Source organism: Nothoprocta perdicaria, unplaced genomic scaffold, assembly GCF_003342845.1.
Source record: "Nothoprocta perdicaria isolate Ctin4 unplaced genomic scaffold, notPer1 scaffold_209, whole genome shotgun sequence".
NCBI classification, from domain to species: Eukaryota; Metazoa; Chordata; class Aves; order Tinamiformes; family Tinamidae; genus Nothoprocta; species Nothoprocta perdicaria.
In genome coordinates, this window is record NW_020455305.1 from 1,133,401 (window position 1) to 1,153,300 (window position 19,900).

A 19,900-nucleotide genomic window follows, 5' to 3' on the forward strand; every position below is an offset into this window, starting at 1 on the left:
AGGTGACCAAAAAGAAGGTGATGTAGTTTGTCCTCCTCCTGCTGACATTAGTGGAGTTTATATATATGGCCTTTTCTTTGATGGAGTAGGTTGGGTCCACAGAAACAGTAAGCTGGTTGAGTCAGCACTCAAGGTAAGGATCAAGTTAGCATCACAGAGTACAATAATATGGTCATCAGGGTATTTTCCCCTGAGGAAATATCTTGTTTGCCCTCAGGGATTTCATAAAATATTCCAAGATGCAGAAAATATTGAAAGGACTGGGAAGAGGGCAGGATGTCCCTCCGTCAGAACAGAACAAAAAGCTTTCATAAGGAAGGGAGTTTGGGATATGTTGTTCTAGAAAAGAGCAGATGCTACTCTGCTTGGCTTCAGAAGCCTCAGAGGCACAATAGTACATCTGAATAAAATAGTGCAACCTGTAGCCCGCCTGCTCTCAACTGAGCAAGGGAGCTCCTATCACAGCTTCTAAAGCCTAGTACTGAATTCAATGGCAACTGCTGCAGAGGTCAGCACTTGGATGACTAAATGCTTCAAAGCTAGTTGTGGAGTGTTGATGAAGTGCCATGGTCATTACCCAGGCAAAGCTGGCACTATGTTCACCATGTGCTTACTGACCTGGAATGGGGATTGAGGTCATTCCTCTCTCTAGGTTACACAGAGTGGTCACTAACTCATCTTCAAAATCATCTGAATCTTGCAAGCTGTAGCTTTTGCTATGAACTTTTCCCTGTTTTTTGAAAGATACGTGGATTTAAGTAAGTCTGGAGTGTTCAGCAAACCTCTGTGTTGCTGTTGTGTTTTAGTCTTTTTCCTCCCATTCCCACTACAAGTGAATACTTTATTTTGAATAGAATTGGTTTGGATGAGCACCTATGAGACAACTACTGGGTTTTTGAAGCTCCCTTGCTAATGTTAACAGGGAAACTTGCTGGAGGCAGCTTGGCCTTTGTAGTTGTAATTGTGACAGTGCCATTCAGCAAAGGAGAGGTGGGGAAAGAATGCAGAGCTCTAACTTCTAACTGAAAGAACAAAGGGTCAAGAATAAAGACAGAGGTCTCTCCCCCTCTCAGAATTCTTCTGTGTTTTTTTCCATCCATTTTCGTCTTCATAGATTTCTCCTACCTTCACTTCCGTGAAGGCTTCTTGACATCTGCATTTCCCACTGCCTTCTCCTGGAGGAGTTGGAAGCTCGTGGCTTAGACAGGTGTACTCTTCACTGGGTGAAGAATTGGCTGGATGGCTGGGCCCAGAGAGTAGTGGTGAATGGAGCTAAATCCAGCTAGCGATCAGTCGAAAGTGGTATTTCCCAGGGACGAGTGTTGGGGCTGGTCCTCTTTAATGTCTTTATCACTGATCTGAGTGAGGACATTGAGTATACCCTCGGCAAATTTGCAGATGACACCAGTATAGTGGTGATAGGCTTACGGCTGGACTCGATCTTGAGGGTATTTTCCAACAATAATGATTGTATAATTCCATGATGAACATGGTTTCTAAGAAAGTAGTTCATCTTTCCCCATGAGTAGTTATATTCTGCAGTTAGCAACTGCAGGTTTCTTACCATGAGGAAGTCTGAAATTCACACTCCCTACCACAGCTTAGTGTAAAGTGGCAGATTCATTCTTGGAAGATAGAATAGGCAGCTTTCTGACATGGAACTGAGATCAGAACTTGCTTCAGACACAGCTCAGGAGAGATCATTTTACCATGAGGAACCACCTGTTCAGAAAGTATACACCAGACCTCCAAGCAGCACAGCTGCATATCTACTGATTTCATTGAGAATTTTGTTTACGAGAAAGTTACAGGATTGGACTTCAGGGCCATTATTCATTGAAAGTAGGAAAAAGATGAGGGACTTCAAGCAGGAAAAGGCTGTGCCACTGTGTAGAAAATGAGGTTTTAACACAAGGTATTTTTCTCTGCTTCGCATGTATGGAGTTAAATTTGATCACTTAGTACATGTAGGATTCGACTCAGTGACATTGATAAAAGCTGTTAATAGGATGTGTTGAAATACTCTGCTACACCTGAAGAACTGCTACTTGCTATGAAAACAGGACATTCTCTGATAGAAAAGGAAAAAATCAACAGGTCATCCTCTGGTTGAGTGACCACAGATATTAAAAATACATATATAATACGTATTTTTATTTGATTGTATTTGATATGTAAAATACATATTTGAGCTTGTATGTAGTGCTATCTGACAAACTCCATGAAGACTGCATTACCTCTTTGTCAAGTAAAATAAGAAAATTAAATACTATTAAAAAACAAACTATAGGCAATTATATTGTATCACTTAGTGTTCTGCAGTATTCAAATGCAAAGAAATAACTTATCTGAAAAGGATCCAACATGAATTTATATAGGAAAGTAATTATCTAGCAGATTTTTTCACTTAAGTAGTGAATTCTCATTTATTAGTTCAGAAAAGCCTAAAATATTGCAGAGTAAAATACAGGCTGTACTGAATAAAAATAAAAAACACACACAAAAAAAAAACAGACAAATGTTTCACTGTTTTAACTAAGTTAACTACAGTGCTGTAAAGAACAGGAAGATGAAGTTACCTGGCTTCCAGAAACTGTCTTCTGTAAGTGATAATCCCATCCCTCCCATCTATCCCATAAACCAACCTTTTTTTTTCTTGCTGCCTTGAATTACAGTAAAGCAGATATGTACAATTTACTATTGAAACAAGCGTTTACTTCTCCTTCCCTCCCTCCGTTGCCCTATCCTATCCTTCTGTTTAGTGGAATTGCTCTTTCCAATGTGGCAACATTAAATTAATTTTGTATGTCATTGACATTGACATGTCTTTCAACCAGTCTTTCATCCTTACTATTGCTAAAGCTATTTCCATCTCAAATACCAGGTACACTAGACCAAATGAAAGAATAGGCAAGCATATTTGAAATCAAACTAATCATATTTAAATTATAGATCACAGACAGACAGATTCATCATATAGATAATGAAGTTATGTTTTGCTGTTAAATGAATCTGAGATATTAAATACAATTACACAAGGTTTTGGTAATATTGTATAAGTTTCTCACAAATAAAAATGCCTAACTTTGCCTTAAATAAGTACTTTGAAGGCAATTTCATTTAAGTATGGAGAAAGCAATGCAATCCTGCTTCTCATGTCAGCATAGTGGTTTTGTTTACAACATATCTGATTTCAGGGCACTGGCTCCTCAGTATTGCAAATAAACAGCATTCCATACTCCAGAGGGTATCTGTCAAACTGTAGCTGGTTGGTAAAAGATGATCATTAAAATAAAGAATTGGGTTATGAACTGGCTTTGAATTTCAACTTTGTAGAATAGGTTTTAATTGCAGTGAAGCTCAGAAAAAAACACAGAGAATGGAAAAAAAAACAGTTCTCATCTCGCCATATATATTCATGAATTTTTATCCTCTAACAATCAGTTCTTGCAAAGATCTCAAGAAAATGAAGCAAACTTCAGTTGTGATATTCTTATATTTCCCTCTCTCTACTCATCCACAACACATATTTTCATCTCATTCACTTCTACTTACTTATATTCCTGCCTTTCATACAATCATGCCCTGATCTTTCCAAAACATGATAATGATTCCTAATTCTCTTTTTCTGCTGCTATTCTATATTTAATTTGGCTTCTGCTTGTTTAATCTTCTTCCATAAGAACAGAAAATGCCTTGCTAAACTCCATCATTCATTTCAGAACTCTGGAAACAATCAGTTTCCAGATAATCCAGTTCAGATAATTCTCTTTTCCACTGAGAAAGCAAACAATAAACAAACAAAAGACTATTTCTTCAAAAAAATCTTTCATTTCTGCTTAATTTTGTCACACCCTGGATAAAGCAGAAATTTCTTTCCACTGCTGTTTCAGTGAAAGCCCACGAAAGAAAAGATATTTATGGCAGGATAGACACCTTTTGTAGTTGTTCCTTCTGCTAATACAAAGTAATACCTTGATTATATTTTGTTTTCTGTATAGAAAGATCATATAAATGTTTTTATACTGTTGTATATAAAACAGAGAATGTTAGGCTTTTAAGTGAATCCTAATCCATCTTAAATATACAGCAGGTTTCCATCTCCCTTTGATGGGAGTCATAAGTTCCTTTTCGGATAAAGGTAGCTATTGATACATACTAAAGATAGATATTGATAGATAGATACAGATCTAAAGATAGATATTGATACATACTACGTCAAGAGAGTGGGAGCCCCTTTCTTAAATTTGCATTACTTGTCTTTTTATCAGGAAGAGAACACTACAGACACAAATGCAAATGATAGAACACTAATATATGTTCTGATATAATACAAGATCACCCATTTTGCTAAGCTGGATCTGTAGTGTTCTCTCCTCTTCAGTACAGAGAGTATGGTATATATGTTAATTGGATTCTTATGCTAATTGTTTCAAGTCTAGTAGAGGGACATTATCACCTCCTTCTTCTCCTTTTCCTTCCTGCTTAAGGCTGATTTCTGGGATTCTCTCTACTTTTTCAGCTGACTCTGAAACACCTTTTGTTCCACTGTTCTTTTCTTTCTTTATCTTAGTAGTCACTTCTGTATAAGAGATCTCTTCAGTGAAGGGCTCTGCTGCAACAGTCTCAGGAGCTATATGTGTATCACCTTCCTGAATTCCCTCCTGACCTTCAGCTACTGCTCGTTCTTTATTTTTTTTATGGATCTTGAATGTCTCCTTCATTGGGGCAGCTTGCGAAATGGTTTTCTTGAACCTTATCCCAGATTGCCTCAGTCTCTCTCCTGACTGCCTGATCCTCTCTCTCCTTTCAGGGGTCACTATTCTAGTTCGAAGCCTGTTTACTTTCTTTCTAAAATTTTGTCTTGTCTTTTGGATATTTTCCCTTGAAAATGCCTGTTTGATATCGTCTATGCGCCTCATGCCTGATTTCTTGAAATGGGTTGCTTTGCTTTCTTCAATGTAATATTCTTCATCAGAAGACAGATCATCGGGTGGGAAGAAATCATCCTCTAGATTTTCACCTCTTGTCTTCTCTTTAATAACAGAGAGAGATGAGGGACACTCAGTTTCCTCCTGTGAATAAAAGTACAGAGTCATCTTCCTGCATATGTATTTTGAAAGGATGGTAATTCAAGCATTTTGTTTGTTGGCTTGTAGTTAATTAATATTGACACCGGAAGTATTCATAATTTTGCAACAAAGTACACTTGTATCATCATGTGTGATCTATACGGAACACAAACAGCTGTAAGAAACCTTTGATAACTTTTGTAAAAAGATTATACTTAAATAAAGATTCATTCTCTGTCCATTTCTACCTGCAGCTGTCCAATATTTACTGTCCCCTAATGTTTTTCAGAGTAGATATGTCCAATATATGGGTTTTTTTGAAGCTAATGTGCTATGATTCTGAGATTGGATCTAGATCCCTTATCTCTCAACAGTAATATTCAGTAACAACAGTAAACTTTCTGAAAGACAAAATAGGGTTTATACTTATATCAGCAGTGCATTCTACAAATGAGTGCCTTAGTGGCACTTCCCTTTAGTGGTTTCTTCCCTTTATTGGCATGAGGGGAACTGCACATTTTTAACTAAAAGGAATTTATCAAACTTTCTGCTGTTGCCCCAAATGCAGTAGACCTCAACACATTAACCTGCATTTGTTCACTCAGCAAGGGGTCAAAGTCAGTAAAAGAATGACATGCAATTCAGTAAACCTACTGCCATAAAATTTACTCTGCACCGGAGCTGCTGCCTACGATGATCTTTAATTGTTCCATCTGGAAACTTACATGGCCTAGACAAAGAACCTCTTTCTTTGGACAGTTTGTTGGTGGCCTGTATAGCAGGGCGGTAACAACAATTCATAATGATAATAAAGGACCAACACTTGTTGTAATGAAAGGATCAATATTATGATCTGCCTGAACAGAGAGAATTTCTTAAGAGAATTGATTCCTTGATTGAAGACTGCTGTCTGCTTAGACATTCTAAATTTGCAGTGAGAATCAGTCAGCCAGTTCCTTCCTTGTTGATAGTTATTCCCATGCTTGTACACATGCATACAATGCATGCAATGCATACAATGCATAAAACTTCTTGAGTTGTTTCCCATTAGTCAAAACTGCTTCAGCTGATTTGTGGGCCCTGTCAGTGCTTGGTCTCTACTCTTAGTATTAATAGCTTAATACAGAGAATAGGAGAAATATTAAAAGTTTTGAACCTATCAAGAATGTGCTGGCCTTGCTGCGTATTTTTACTGGGAACTGCTTTCCATACAGGATGTCACCTGTCATTTTCATGATGACTCATCAGGAGCAGGTCATGTTTTATTTTACAGAATGCTAGTAATCTGTAAAATAAAACACAGTAAACCTTTTGGCAGCTAAAGCCTACTTAAGAGTCTATCATCATGTTTTGGCTTCATTAAAAGTCCTCTTGTAAAGTAGCTGTTAATAGTTGTTAAATTAAGGACAAATTATTTGCATTGCTTACAGTAGAATGTTATTCAACTACTCTGACAAAATGAACAAGAACTAAACTACAATAATTTGTTAATAATCATCTTCATTAACATGCAAATTAACATTAATTACATAAAGGCTGCTATATATAAACATAATCCCCTCTTTTCTGTAAATGAACCAAAACACAGCTGGATAATAATTCCGCAAAGTTTGTAAATTATAGCTTGCTGTTTCAGCTATAAATTGTAACAAAAATGTTTCCATAGTGACTATTCTGAAATTTCAGTACATAAAAAAAATGAATACAACATGGGGAATAAAACCTGTTCTATAGATGAAGAATACATTCAAAAAAAAAAAAAAAAAAAAAAAGAAGAGAGGAAGCAGACACACACTGAGAAAGATCTTTGCCAAATGCCTGATTTTCTTTTTGTCTCTGGTTTCTGCATGTGTTGTAGAAACAAATGTAATAAGGCTAAAAATTAGCTTTAAAGTTTGTGTGGATGGAAGATGTTACCAAAGTGGAAAATATTAGTGAACCTGGCTAGCATGCCATAATAAAGATAAAATGATTAGTCTCAGCAAGAGACCTTCGTCATGCACTTCTTTTCTACACTGCCCCCCGCCTTGCAAACCTTTTCTTCTTATCAGTATATATCAGTGGGGTAGACAGAAGACAGAAACTCGTCCTTCCTAAAAGCAGAGCAATACTTGTCAGCTTTAGGTGGGAAACTGACGGAGTTGAAGTGTAAGGAATATCAGCTTGCCTCACTAAAACTAAGACAAACCACCTGCTGATTTCAGTTGCACAGGACAAAGCCCTACACCAGTGGATAGCAATTCCTCTTAGCTTGAAAACAGGACTGGAAATAGCAGGCTTGAGCAGCCTCAGATGGCAGAGAGGTTAGAAGGTGTTGAGTAACAGGCGGTACTGCTTGTAAACTATTACTTAAAATTCTAAATAAGCCTTTTGCCAGAAAGGGCTAATATCTGCCACCACCACCTCAGTGGAGGGAAGGGAGGATCGCTTACCTGAATTTGTCAATGTTCAAATAAAAGGAGGTCAGGAAATTATTTCATAGTAAAAGGGCATGCCAAATAGACATTTTTCAAAAACTGATTTCCTGAGAAAAGAGGGTTCTGCAGTCACGTGACCATGCAGAGCGTATCTACTCTGTTTACCCTGCTGACCTGTAAAAACAAAGGCATGCACCTACTAGAATCAAGAACGTCATTATCTTTGGCTAGGTCACAAAGACTGTGCAAATGGAAAAAGTTATTTGAAAAGTTTCTCCAAAGACTAGTTTATTGACTAGTTTGATGATTATTTAATAATAATGCTAATATAATGTCTATTTCAAAATAAAAAGGTATACAAAGACATTTTAATGTTTGTGAACTTGTTCTTTATTTTGGGTTTTTTTTGGCACATGGATTCTGGGTGTGTATTTCAAAGCCCAAACTGAGTTTGCAGAGTAGACAGGGAGAAGAAAATAGAAGATACTATCTTATATGTAAATATAATTCTGATACCATTTTAAAGACTGTCATCAACTGACAAATATTATGTAAAATTGAATTAAAACTTTAGAAGAATACAAATTTAAAAAAAAAATAGAAAACCATAGCATAGAAAAGTAAATAAAGCAATAGAATAAATAATTATTATGGTACCTTTAAGTGTAAAATTGAAAAATACATATACCTACACATATACATATATATTATTGCAGAAACAAAATGCTCCTGAAGAAATTGCTCATAGCAAAAGCAGAGGTGAGAGACAGACGTCATCGCTCTGCACTGTTCAATGGTCATGGCAGACAGTCTTTTAGTCTAGGGATGCGTGTGGGAAACATTCTTACATTTATCAAAAGCTCAGATGGGCTTAATGAACACCTGAGAATTTTGAAGCAGTGCGCAAAACAGCAAAACAGTAATAGGTCAGTATTGGATTTGATGATGGTGTGGTGTCTATGACAACAGTGATGCAAATGAATGGTAGCGTGCAAGTATGAAACTGTATCAAGGTGATGTTAAATAAAAACCTAGAAGTTTGCATATTAAATGAATGATTTATTATGGACACCAACATCCAAGGTAAATCAGTAAAACATCTTTCATTAGTTTTCAAATCAATGCCAAAGAGCTAATGGATAACAGTTAAGAGTGAAGTTTTGTAAATCTTAAGTATTCCCTTCATTTTTTTTTTCTGCAAAAGTGTCACTTCAAAATCTCTGCCATAAAGCCAAAATTTACTGTAATAGGAGAGAAATTATTTTAAAATCATTTTCATGAAATGAATAATCACTTCAGCATTTAAGGTTTATGGCCAAATGCAATCATTTTCCAAACATTTTTACATAATGAAAAGCAAGGTAGTCAGAACAGTCAGTCCCTTCCATTTCACTCTTGTGAAATCTAACAGACAACCTTTTTTTCCTTGAATTCTGACAAAAAATTTGCAAACCTTACCAAGAGAATGCAGTGACCATACAGAAATCCATCTCATTCTTATTAACTGACTGCAGAAAGCTATAATGAGCAAAGTATTATCCGGCTACCTCACAACTGGAAAAGGCCTTGGCTCCAGTGGCACGCTGAATGAAAAGGCTTACTAGCAGCTAGCTCCAGCAGAAAGCTACATCACAGAATGACACAGAATGGTTAAGATTGGAAGGCACCTTAGCAGATCATCTAGTCCAAACACTCCGGCTCAACCAGAGTCAGCTCGATCATGTTGCCCAGGATTATCTCCCCAAGGAAGAAGACTCTGCAGCCTCTCTGGGCAGCCAGTTCCAGTGCTCAGTCATCCTCATAGCAAAGTTTTTCCACATGTTCAGACGGAATTTTGTGTGTTTCAGTTTCAGTTTGTGGCCATTCTATCACTGCACACCACCAACACAAGCCTGGCTCCCTCCTCTTGACACCCTCCCTTCCAATACTTATTCACATTGATAAGATTCTCCCTTCATCTTTTCTTCTCCAGGCTGTAACAGATCCATGTGTTTTACTCTTTCCTCTGATAAGAGATGCTCCAGTCTCCTAATCTCTGCCCTCTGCCAGACTCTCTCCCATAGTTCTTGTGCTGGAGAGAGTGGAGAACTGCATCCAGTGCTCCAGACACAGCTTCATCAAGGCTGACCCTTCCTAATGCACTGTCTCATGGTTGATTTATTGTCTACTAGGACGCCCAGGTCCATCTCTGCAGAGCTGCTCTCCACCAGGTCAAGCGCCAGCTTGTACTGGTGCCTGGATTATTCCTCCCTAGGTGCACATCCCAACACTTGCCTTTCTCACACTCCAGGAAGTTTCTCACAGCCCATCCCTTTCAAAGTCCCTCTGAATGGCAGCACAGCCCTCCAGTGTATCAGCCACTCCATCTGATTTCGAATCATCTGCAAATTTGCTGATGATTCATCCAGGTCAGTGATTAACAGGATGGGATCCAGCATTGACCCCTGTGGGACATTGTTAGCTACAGGCCACCAACTAGACATTGTGCCACTGAACAGAACCCTCTGAGCTATTCAGACAGTTTTCAGTCATCTAGTCATCAGCTTGCCTATGAGGATGTTATGAGAGACAGTTAAAAGCCTTGCTGATATCAATGCAGACATCATCTACTGCTCTCCCTTCATCTACCAGATAGTCATTCTATCAAAGAATTACAGTATGGGTAAGCACGATTTCCCCTTGGTGAATCCATGTTAACTACTCCTGATCACCTTCGTGTCCTTTATGTGTTTGGAAATGGTATTCAGGGCTAGCTAGATGCTCCATCACCTTTCCAGGGACTGAGTTCAGGTTGACTGTTTTGTAGTTTCCTGGATCCCCCTTCTTGCCCTTTTTGAAAACCTGTGACATGTCTTCCAATAGTCCTCAAGCACTGCTCCTTTTTTACCACGTTCTTGCAAAGATGAAAGCTTCACACTTACTTGCTTTGTTATTATTTTACAGAGTTAGCCTAGAAAATAGTTCTGTGATATGGTGAATCTGCATGTTTGCAAAGACACTAGTGAAATTTGCCATTTCACATTTACTTGTAGGTATCAAACCTTTGAGTGGACAAGAAAGAGTAATCACATGCTGTGGTAAAACAACAACAACAAAGGTATTTTGATTCATTCATTCATCACATCTACTCCTGTAAGCCAGCTAGATCAAGGCAGTGCTGTGAAGTACACCAGAATCCCAGACGTGTCACAAGTCTCACAGTCACTGTGGTTAATCCACATGGATTAACTTCCAGAGTCCCTTTCAACACAATGGAGAGAAATGGATTTTATAACACAGACACTGTATTCAAAACCAGAGGTATGCAATAGGCCGAGTGAAATCAGGATTGATGAAAGTTCTCTCTGATCTCTTAAAGACAATCTACAGGCAAGCTTACATACAAACATTTACAATGCTGGTATCTGTCACTTGTTAGAATGTCTCTCACTCCAAATTCTGGAATTGCTAGTCAGATGTTTCTTGTTTCTCTATCTGTGTTGTTTTGATCAGCTTGATTCCAGTAATATCTGGTGTAAGAAAGCAATTTCATGTATCTGAGGTAGCGCTAAAAATTTAAACCTAACTTCATATTATCAAAGTCAAGCTCACTTATTCTTGAATCCGAGACTCAGGGATAAAACGTACCACTGAAGATGCTCTGTTCCCATAGTGACTGACCACGGGTTCTGAGCTGCCTCTGAGAACATGGGAATACAAAATGGAGACTCGTTATGTAGATACACTATTTGAATGGTCTGCAGGCTAAACACAAATAAAGCAAAGCCTCGACAAAAATCAATAGCAGCCCTGAGAGGATTAGATCTGGGGAGTCCAGTCACGCCGAGTTACTCCAATAAACGCAGTTCTGTGAAATAAACAACCTATTTCATTTTAGGAATACACAGCTCCCTTTTCACCCCTGAGCCCCTCTATCTCTTCTATTACAAACATCCTACCTCGTAAAAACATCCTTGGAATTATAGTGCTTTTGCTGGTTGAATATGTTTGGTTTTTTTCTTAAAATTATCACAGGTAATATATGAGGTTATTGTTTGCAACGCTTAAGAGCTGGTTTTACCAGTCAGTTTTACCTACTTAGCCAGCCAGTCTGCAAAGCGTGGGACAGACTCAATTGCCTGAACTAAAACGCCAAGTTTGATGCTAGAAACAACACTTGCTATATACTCTTTTACACAGTGTTGAGTTTCCTTATTCTTTGTAGTTTCAGCTAAGGCAATTGACTTTCTCATCTGTAAAGATCTTGCAGTGTTTATGTGACAGGAATTCAAAGGCCCTATGTCACTGCATTGTGGAAGTCCATGTGTGTTTGTGTTACACCATTTTAACAGCAATTTAGATGTATCTCTGCCCATGTGTTCTAGCAGGCAGCTTTATCCAGACCTGTATATCTCTATGACTAAGAATCCATTTCTGGTTTCTAAACTAAATTAATTCATGGGCAGTTTATACCCAGTTAATCTTTTGCCAATGTTCTTTACTGTTCTTTTCATCCCTGCCCAGTGCATTTATAAATGCTAACCACAAGCCCTTTCAGTCCTTTTTGATGGACTAAACCAAACTAAACCCTTTCAGTTCCCCCTCATTGAACAGGGCTTTACAGTCCTCTGATCATCTTGGTAGACCTTTTCCAAACTCACTGAGTTTAATTTTACCTTACTTGAACATGAGTGATGAGGGCAGTACATCATGTTTCAGATGGATCCAGGAAGTTTTTTGCAGAAGGGTTCTGGATATCTCTCTATCAGTTCTGAAAATATCTTGCAAGACTGTATTTCACCACACAAAGTGAACTCTTAGTCAGTCCACTGTGAGCAATTAATACACTTTTTTGTGTGTGCTTTATAAGCCATGAGGCCTCACAAAACACACTAACAAAAAATTTCTGCAAAGAATCTGCCAGTGTGAATATTTAAGTTTCCATTACTCCATGTTGATTTCTTTGTTCTGAGAGCTCCTCATTTTGAATATATTTTATTAACATGTACCCTTTTTCTCCTGTGCCAACATCATTAATGAAAATATTATACGGTTGACAAAGCTGGTTTTAAAAGCAATCCTTTTTGGAAATCTGTCACAAATCTTACTTCACATTTCAGCACAGCCTACTGTCATTTGCTCTTTATCCAGAATAGTTGTTATGAGGTAAGCTATCAGATACATAAAATTTAAAAAAAAAAAAAAAAAAAAAAGTAAGATATATCATATTTCTGCGGTATGGTATAGTAAAATACGTTCTTGGTAAGATATTTAAGTCCATTGCACTGATGATTCTGTTCTTCAGGACATTGCCATAACCCATTGTAAGCCCATCATTCTTATGTACTAATGATATCAGATGAACGGATATTGTTCAGATAAATATTTTTTTAAACAAATATTCACTGTATTTGCTGTTTTTCAGATTACAGTTAATCTCTGAGTTTTTTTCTCAGAACAGCTGTAGGCAAAACTCTTTGCCAAAGGACAGTATGTTCTTATGTCAGGTTTCTGGAATTCATTTTTGGAACCTTGTATCTTGAACTCATTAAGTTCTAATATCTACTTTCATTTCAGATGTGGATTCTTTCACACTTTTGTCACACTCTCGATCTCGGCTTTTTTAAAATATAAAACTTAAAGTTAAGAAGAGCAGTGGTCAGAATATAACACAGCACTTGTATGTTTTCATATTTAATATGAGTCACAAATGCAAGATTTCTTCTATTAGCGCCTCGCCATGCCTGTGGTGGAACACAGGGGAGAACAAAAACTGTGCTATAGACTAGTCAAGCCCTAACCTTAGTTTCTGACATGTCTGTTTTCACTGACCCTAGTTTTAAATGTCAAACTGTAATGCAATAAATGCATGTGTCCCTTCATAGGTATTTTTTACTAGTTTCTGATGCGTATATAGAGTAACACTACAAACAAACAAACAAACGGCAACCTAAGGGTGACTTCCTGATGACTTTACACCCCCATTCAAAGAGGGGCTGGCAGAACAAACAGAAAAGGAATGAAACAAGTTCTTCTGGGATTACAAAGAAAAATGTCTTTTAATTTCTGAATAATATTGTCAGAAAGAGTTAAACTGTTAGCTGCTCTTTGCAGAGAAAAGACAGTTCCTACAGCTGATTATTCAGAATAACCCGAGTAGAACTGAACAGTGACTTCGATAACCTATAAAGTATTTTGTGCTTCCAGCTATACTCCTAGCACACACAGCACTTCAAGGTCAAGGACCTCTATAGAAAGTCCAAAGTAACCCGGTATTTTTAATCATGCATTCAGCCTGGGGAGGAAAGCAGTGTGCAACTAGATTTCCTCAACTGCATGGCATTTTAGAAATGAATGATCTGTATTTCCCTAATCATTATGGTCAAGGATGAACATTTTGTCTCTGTATAATAGAAAGATATTGCAACTCCTTTCATTATGGCTGAGGTCTCCTGAGACAAATTCCTCCAGCCAACTTTTTAATTTGTCTACTCCCTCTGCAAATGATATCTACTTTAAAAAAAAAATGGTGTTCCCTTTCTCCTTGTATCCTGATGTTCTGGCAAAAGGTTGAAACCTTAAACTCACATGCAATGACCCACATAAGCATTCTCCACTGATTCCACACAGGTCATTGGTACAATGTCCCATCTGGTTCATCATAAAAGTCTTTTTGTAGGTGAGCTGTTACAACTATCATACACATGATTTGGTTTTACTGAAATATAAAATCAGGTGAAGAGAGTAGGTGCACAACACAGATTCAATAATTGTTAAGGCACTTCTCCAGATTGCAAGCATGCCTCAGTCATTTCACTATTGACACTTCAACAGTATGTTGACAATAGAGCAAACTAACAGTGTAGAAATTCAGGTCAAAGAACCTTGCCTAAAAATCTGTACTTTATATGTATATATGTACTTTAATGAGTATGCTCCGATTCTCATGCAGTAGTGTGACTACTATCCATCATAAAAATATTAAATATTATTTTCTAAGAGGAGCAGCAGATTGCTCCTCCTCTGTGCTCCCCCTTGAAAATTATATGAGGGAGAAGGTTCTTCAATAACCTTTATGGAAGTTAAAAAGGATGCCATTCATCCTCTCACATGGTTCTCAGCTATCACAGAAGAGGAAATTAGAAAGAGAAACCCAAAATCACTTCCATTTTTGAAAAGTACCATCTAATAATTAAATGTATGCAAAAATTTGTATGTCAGTCTTGCCTGGAAAAATCAGCAGAGCTCAAAAGGAGAAACTCCTGCTGAAGGTAACTTAGAGAAAGTATGCATAATGAAAGCTACTGTTCGCAAGAAATAACTACAAATAGCACTAGTCATTTTTTATAGTTTGTAAATTCACTTCCACAATATTTTAATACATTTTAAGAAGTGTGGTAACACAGGTCTTGCTAGGAGAAAAACTGACATTACATTACTAAGACTTCCTTAAAAACAAACATTTTCAAAGCACTGACACTACAGAAATCATTATGGAAAAAAAACCCCAACACTGAAATGGCATTAAGCTAATAAGCAATTGCAAGTATTGTAATAATGGACCAAATTCTACCTGTACTTTGTCCTAAACATCGATAGTAAAACATTCAGAAAATCTAAGAGGAAGAATCTGACTACCTATGTTAACAACATTAAAGAGGGAATATTTCTACCTTCATCTTGTGCTTTTCCCTTTTTTTAGCTGTTTTCTCCCAGCATCAACAAATGAAATAGTTAAGAAAGCTAAATTACGCCAAAGAATTTGGGAGCTATATTTAGCAAATATTCTCAAAGAAAAATCACATATCTAGTCATGCAAGTAATGTTTTACATGTATGAACGGATGCAATACTAGGGTCTAAAGCTAGATGATGAGGACATACTGCACTGTTCAGAGGGCTGACAATTTCAAGTTTACTTAATGATGAATAGGAGTTATTTGAATGAAGCCTTGAGACTAACTGGTTTGAAGGAGAAACCTGGAAATAGGTCAAACACTTTCTATTGACTTCTTGGAGAACTAGGAAGCACATGCAGCCAAACTGTGTTGGCTGTGTAAAGTCATTTCCAAAGTACAACATGCACAACGACTATTGGCGTGGGCTGGTGGGTCTTTCAGTTTGTGCATTTATTGCTATAGAGTGAGATAATGAAAAAAAAAGTCAGCATTTTTTAGAGCCTGTGAAATGCTGCAAGTAAAACAAATTCATTTAAAAACAGATTTTAAAATTAGGTTAGCCAACAAACACTTTTTCTGTTTGGATTCCTACCTAATATGGTGAAAAAAATAACAGAGATGAATATCAAACATGGTTTGTATGACAAGATTTATAGTGCCTGCCTCATATTACCTTTCAGAGAGGCAACAAATAGTCCTTGCTGATCTGCAGTTAATCTTACACTACGGGCTGAGAAACCTACCGACACTAATAATAGACTGTGTGCACTGCCTCCAATAGCTCTATGCTGAAAGACACTGCAAAATCCACATTAAAGAAAGTATAAAACAGCTCCTATATTGGACACACTTTATCATTTGTTTCATTAATTCACACTTAGCAGCAGCTATCAAGGAGGTGACAAAATTGCATCATTACAATGAATTACATTCATGGTTACCTGGTAGATTACAACCCGAAATTTGTTTTTTTTCAGCATCTCCTCTTGTTTCGCTTCAACCTTCCGTACATTTGCACTCTGCCTTTCCACGCGTGTCCTTACTTCTTTAACAGTGGAACTAACTTTGCGGGTTTTCTCAAGCAACTTGTTAACTGTATAACCTGTATTGCCATGAGCCTGGGCAAGCTTCAAAATATCAATCTGTATGGTCTTGATTGCATTTTCCATCTCTCTGTGTCGCTCCTCTATCCTTTTCTGGCTTGCCTGCACACTGTCCACAATGTTGGCCACTTTATCCAGGACTGTCACAATTGTATAAGCTGCATCTTGTTCTTCTTCATTGTCCGTGACACTTGACAGCCGATTTTGGTGGATTTTGTCAGCCTCCAATATAACTTCATGGTGATCCATTTTGCCTCACTTCAGTTAGGTCTTCAGGAGCTGAAGTTTAACTGTTCCCCTCAACAGCCGTTCAAATCCTGTCATAACAATTCTGGCACTTGCTGCCAGGAGCCAGCGCGACAGCTGCCCTCGGCGGCGCCCAGCTAGGGCGTGCAACTGCCTGCGCGCCTGGAGGTGGGTCAAATATTTAGGACTACAAAATATCCACGCATGATTGTTCAGATGCTTTCAGCAATATGAAACCTCTAAAATTAGGAAGCAGAGTCTGGAAAGGAACACATATTTAAAGGGTCATGCTGTACTGATGAAGTTATTAGCGTTAATCCAGGAAAGTTAAGTAACTTACCAATTAAGCAGGAGAGCAAACTCGCATGTTCTAAAAGATCTGCTTCTGTTTTCATGTTACTGAAGTGCCTTCCTCTGGGGGAATTCAGTGCTCAGGAGAGTAAACATAGCTGTTTTTATATCAAAGTAATTTCGGTCTTCAGTTTGGTACAATTACCAAATCAGATAACAATAAACACACTAAAACAAACATTGTGTTGTGACATGCTTTTCTGGTTCAAAATGTTGAAAGCATTTTTTATTGAACAAATTATTCAATCCTACATGCGGAATTCTGAAAGCCTAAACTACCTGCTAAACATCTGAACACATCCTATCTGTATTATTTCTCTGGATCTTTCAAACAACAACTAACATTCTATTAATATAGCTACGACCAGCAGACTAATTTGGATGTACATTTTTAGCTCTTGAAAAGACAAGAGCACCAATAAAACACTATATAATCTCTATTGCAGGTGTTAAAACATGTATTTTCTTTAAAAAAGTTTACAAAGTATTAAAACAACTTCAACAGTGATAAAGTAGGCTTTATTTCAATTATTTGAATTCAGTTATTGAACACCAATTTTTACAGTACCTAAATCTACTAAGATCTACATCTTTTGGACCGTGCCATCTGCTCTACCAGGTATTTTCCTAAGTTATGAAATGTATGATTTTCCTCTTTAAAAATAAATTGTCGGAATTATTTATGAAAATGGTAGTGTTAGACCCAGTCCATACCTTTTAGAAATATATTACAACTACGCACAGCACAGTTCATGCGATAGGCAGTGTCTAAAAAAAAATCAGTAACTAACTTTCAAAAACATTTAAATATCTACGGTATTTAAACACAGTGTATTCTAGTTTCTCATAAGAAAAGTTAAGTTGTAAACATTTTTGCCTTTAGTTCATGCCTTGTTTGCTAGGTAATATGGACACTTTGATGTTTTGCTTTTTAATCTACAACCATTGGTGAGATAAGTCTGTTTTCCAAAATATTACAATCCATGAATAAAGTACAAGTCTATTATGCAACCATGTGATACAAATACAGAAAATGAACTGCTGTATTCAAAAACATAAAAGTAAAGTTACTAAAACAGTCCATAGCTGTTAGAGCTGATGCTTTCAGAAAACAGACCAACATTGTTACATTAAAAATGTTCAAAATAAGGCCTCTGAAATAAATATTTTCATTCTTAAAAAAAAATAATAAAAATGTACATCACACGGTCAATGCAGGTATAAAAATCACTAAGTTAAACCATTCTGGATGATGTATCTGAAGTAAAATGGCCTAGATTTTGCTTCTGCCGACGTCCTCTGTTGTTTTTAGGGCATTTTCTGTTTTAAAAAAAAAAAGGAGAAAGAAGTAGAAGAGATTTTTCTACATATGACATATAAAATTTAAATGAGCAATCATAAATTGACTTTATGTTGTACCCTTAATATAAGAAAAAGCATCTCAGCTGTGCTGATTAGGGGAATACTCATGCTGTTTGGTACCAGACTTACACCTAAGAAGTCACCTGTGGGAGTCAAGATCTCCCTGAAGGGAGGGCTCCTTGAATCTGAGACTGGAAACAGCAAGGGGCTTGGTTCTTCAGCCTTGATCCTATATAACATATGCTGCTTGACTAAGTATCCTGGCATTACTTTTCTGCACATGAAATTCAACACATGCTAAAACTGTTGCTGGATCAAGTCCAGGGAACTAGATTCTTTGTTCATTCTTTGCAGTACCTGACTTTCAGAGGCCTTGCTACTTACTGGCATTTACAATGTAGAACCCACTTTCCAGAATTTCTGTGGGAGACTCAGACTTTCTATTTTTGAGGTACGGTTACATATGACTAAGAAAGAATTTATGAAAGCCTGCAATTCTCAGTGGAAATGGACTTAGCACTTCAGAGAGTGAGCAGTGCGAAGCAGAGCAATTCTGCTGAGAGACACCAAGACAGTCTGACCAACGTATGGGGAACTGTTGAGGCAGACTCCTATGAAAAAGGAGACTGTCCGACCTGACACATAAGTGTTTGTGGAATAGCAGTGTATTGGCTAAAAAAAAAAGATGATCTTAATTCCTTGGGACAAATATGTATTTTATATGTGCAGGCAGCATTAGATTTGTTTAAGTATACATACTGTTCAAATACCCAAGAGAGATAGGGAATCCTGGACAAGCAGGATTATCTACAACACGTTGCACAGGATTGTATCCAGGAGGGTTCTGAATATCTCCAGAAAAGAAAACTCTGCAAGTTCTCAGAGCAATCTGTTCCATTCTTCGGTTACCCTCACAGTCAAGAAGTTTATTTCCTCAAATTCAAGCAGAACTTCCTGTGCAGCACCACTGAAACGACTCTGGTCCCATTCTCTTGACACTCTCCCTTAAGGTATTTATAAATACTGAAAAGATTTCCTCTCAGTCTTCTCTTCTCTAGGCATAACACGCCTAGCTCTCTCAACCTCTCCTCAGATGAGAGATGCTCCAGCCCCTAATCACCTTTGTAGCCTTCTGGTGGGCTCTTTCCTATAGTCCCATGTCTCTCTTGTACTGGGGAACTCAGAACTGCAGAGCACTCCAGATGTGGTCTCACCAAGACTGAGTAGAGAGGGAGAATTATTTCCCTTGAGCTGCTAGCAGTGTTCTTCCTAATGCAAACCAGAATACCATTGGCCTTCTTGGCCACAAGGGTACACTGCTGGCTTATCGTTAACTTGCTCTCCACCAGGATGCCCACGTTCTTCTCTGCAGAGCTGCTCTCCAGTAGGTCAGCCCCCAGCTTGCACAGGTTCATGGGGTTATTCCTCCCTAGGTGCAGGTACCAGCACTTGCCTTTGTTGAACTTTAGGAGGTTTCTCTTGCTAAACTCTCCAGTCTGTCCAGGTCAATTCATATTCCTTCACATGAGTGTCAATGAGCTTGGAAAGCTGGGCACTAGTGCAGTAGCAGAAAGCCCTAATAAGCCTGTAAGTAGAACTTAAAAAGTGAAGGAAGAGTAGAGGAGGCAGATGTAAACTGTGGCATCAATGCCCAAATGCAGGGCAGAAATGCGTCATCCACCTATAAGGTTT

General features: G+C 37.7%; 2 protein-coding genes across 2 annotated transcripts in view; both read right to left on the reverse strand.

Moving 5' to 3' along the window:
- Positions 1-4,418: 4,418 nt before the first annotated feature.
- CAVIN4 (caveolae associated protein 4) lies at positions 4,419-16,522 on the reverse strand. The gene is made up of 2 exons (XM_026038372.1): positions 16,088-16,522; positions 4,419-5,075 (listed from the first exon to the last, which is right to left on the reverse strand). The coding sequence occupies exons 1-2, from the start codon at positions 16,496-16,498 to the stop codon at positions 4,419-4,421; spliced, it is 1,068 nt and encodes a 355-aa protein (XP_025894157.1). The 5' UTR covers positions 16,499-16,522.
- An 827-nt stretch (positions 16,523-17,349) lies between these two features.
- Positions 17,350-19,900, reverse strand: part of TMEFF1 (transmembrane protein with EGF like and two follistatin like domains 1) — a 47,008-nt gene continuing 44,457 nt past the window's right edge. The window contains exon 10 of the mRNA XM_026038383.1: positions 17,350-18,166. Coding sequence (XP_025894168.1) covers positions 18,082-18,166 — 85 coding nt within the window. The 3' untranslated portion in view covers positions 17,350-18,081. The remainder of the gene's footprint in view (positions 18,167-19,900) is intronic.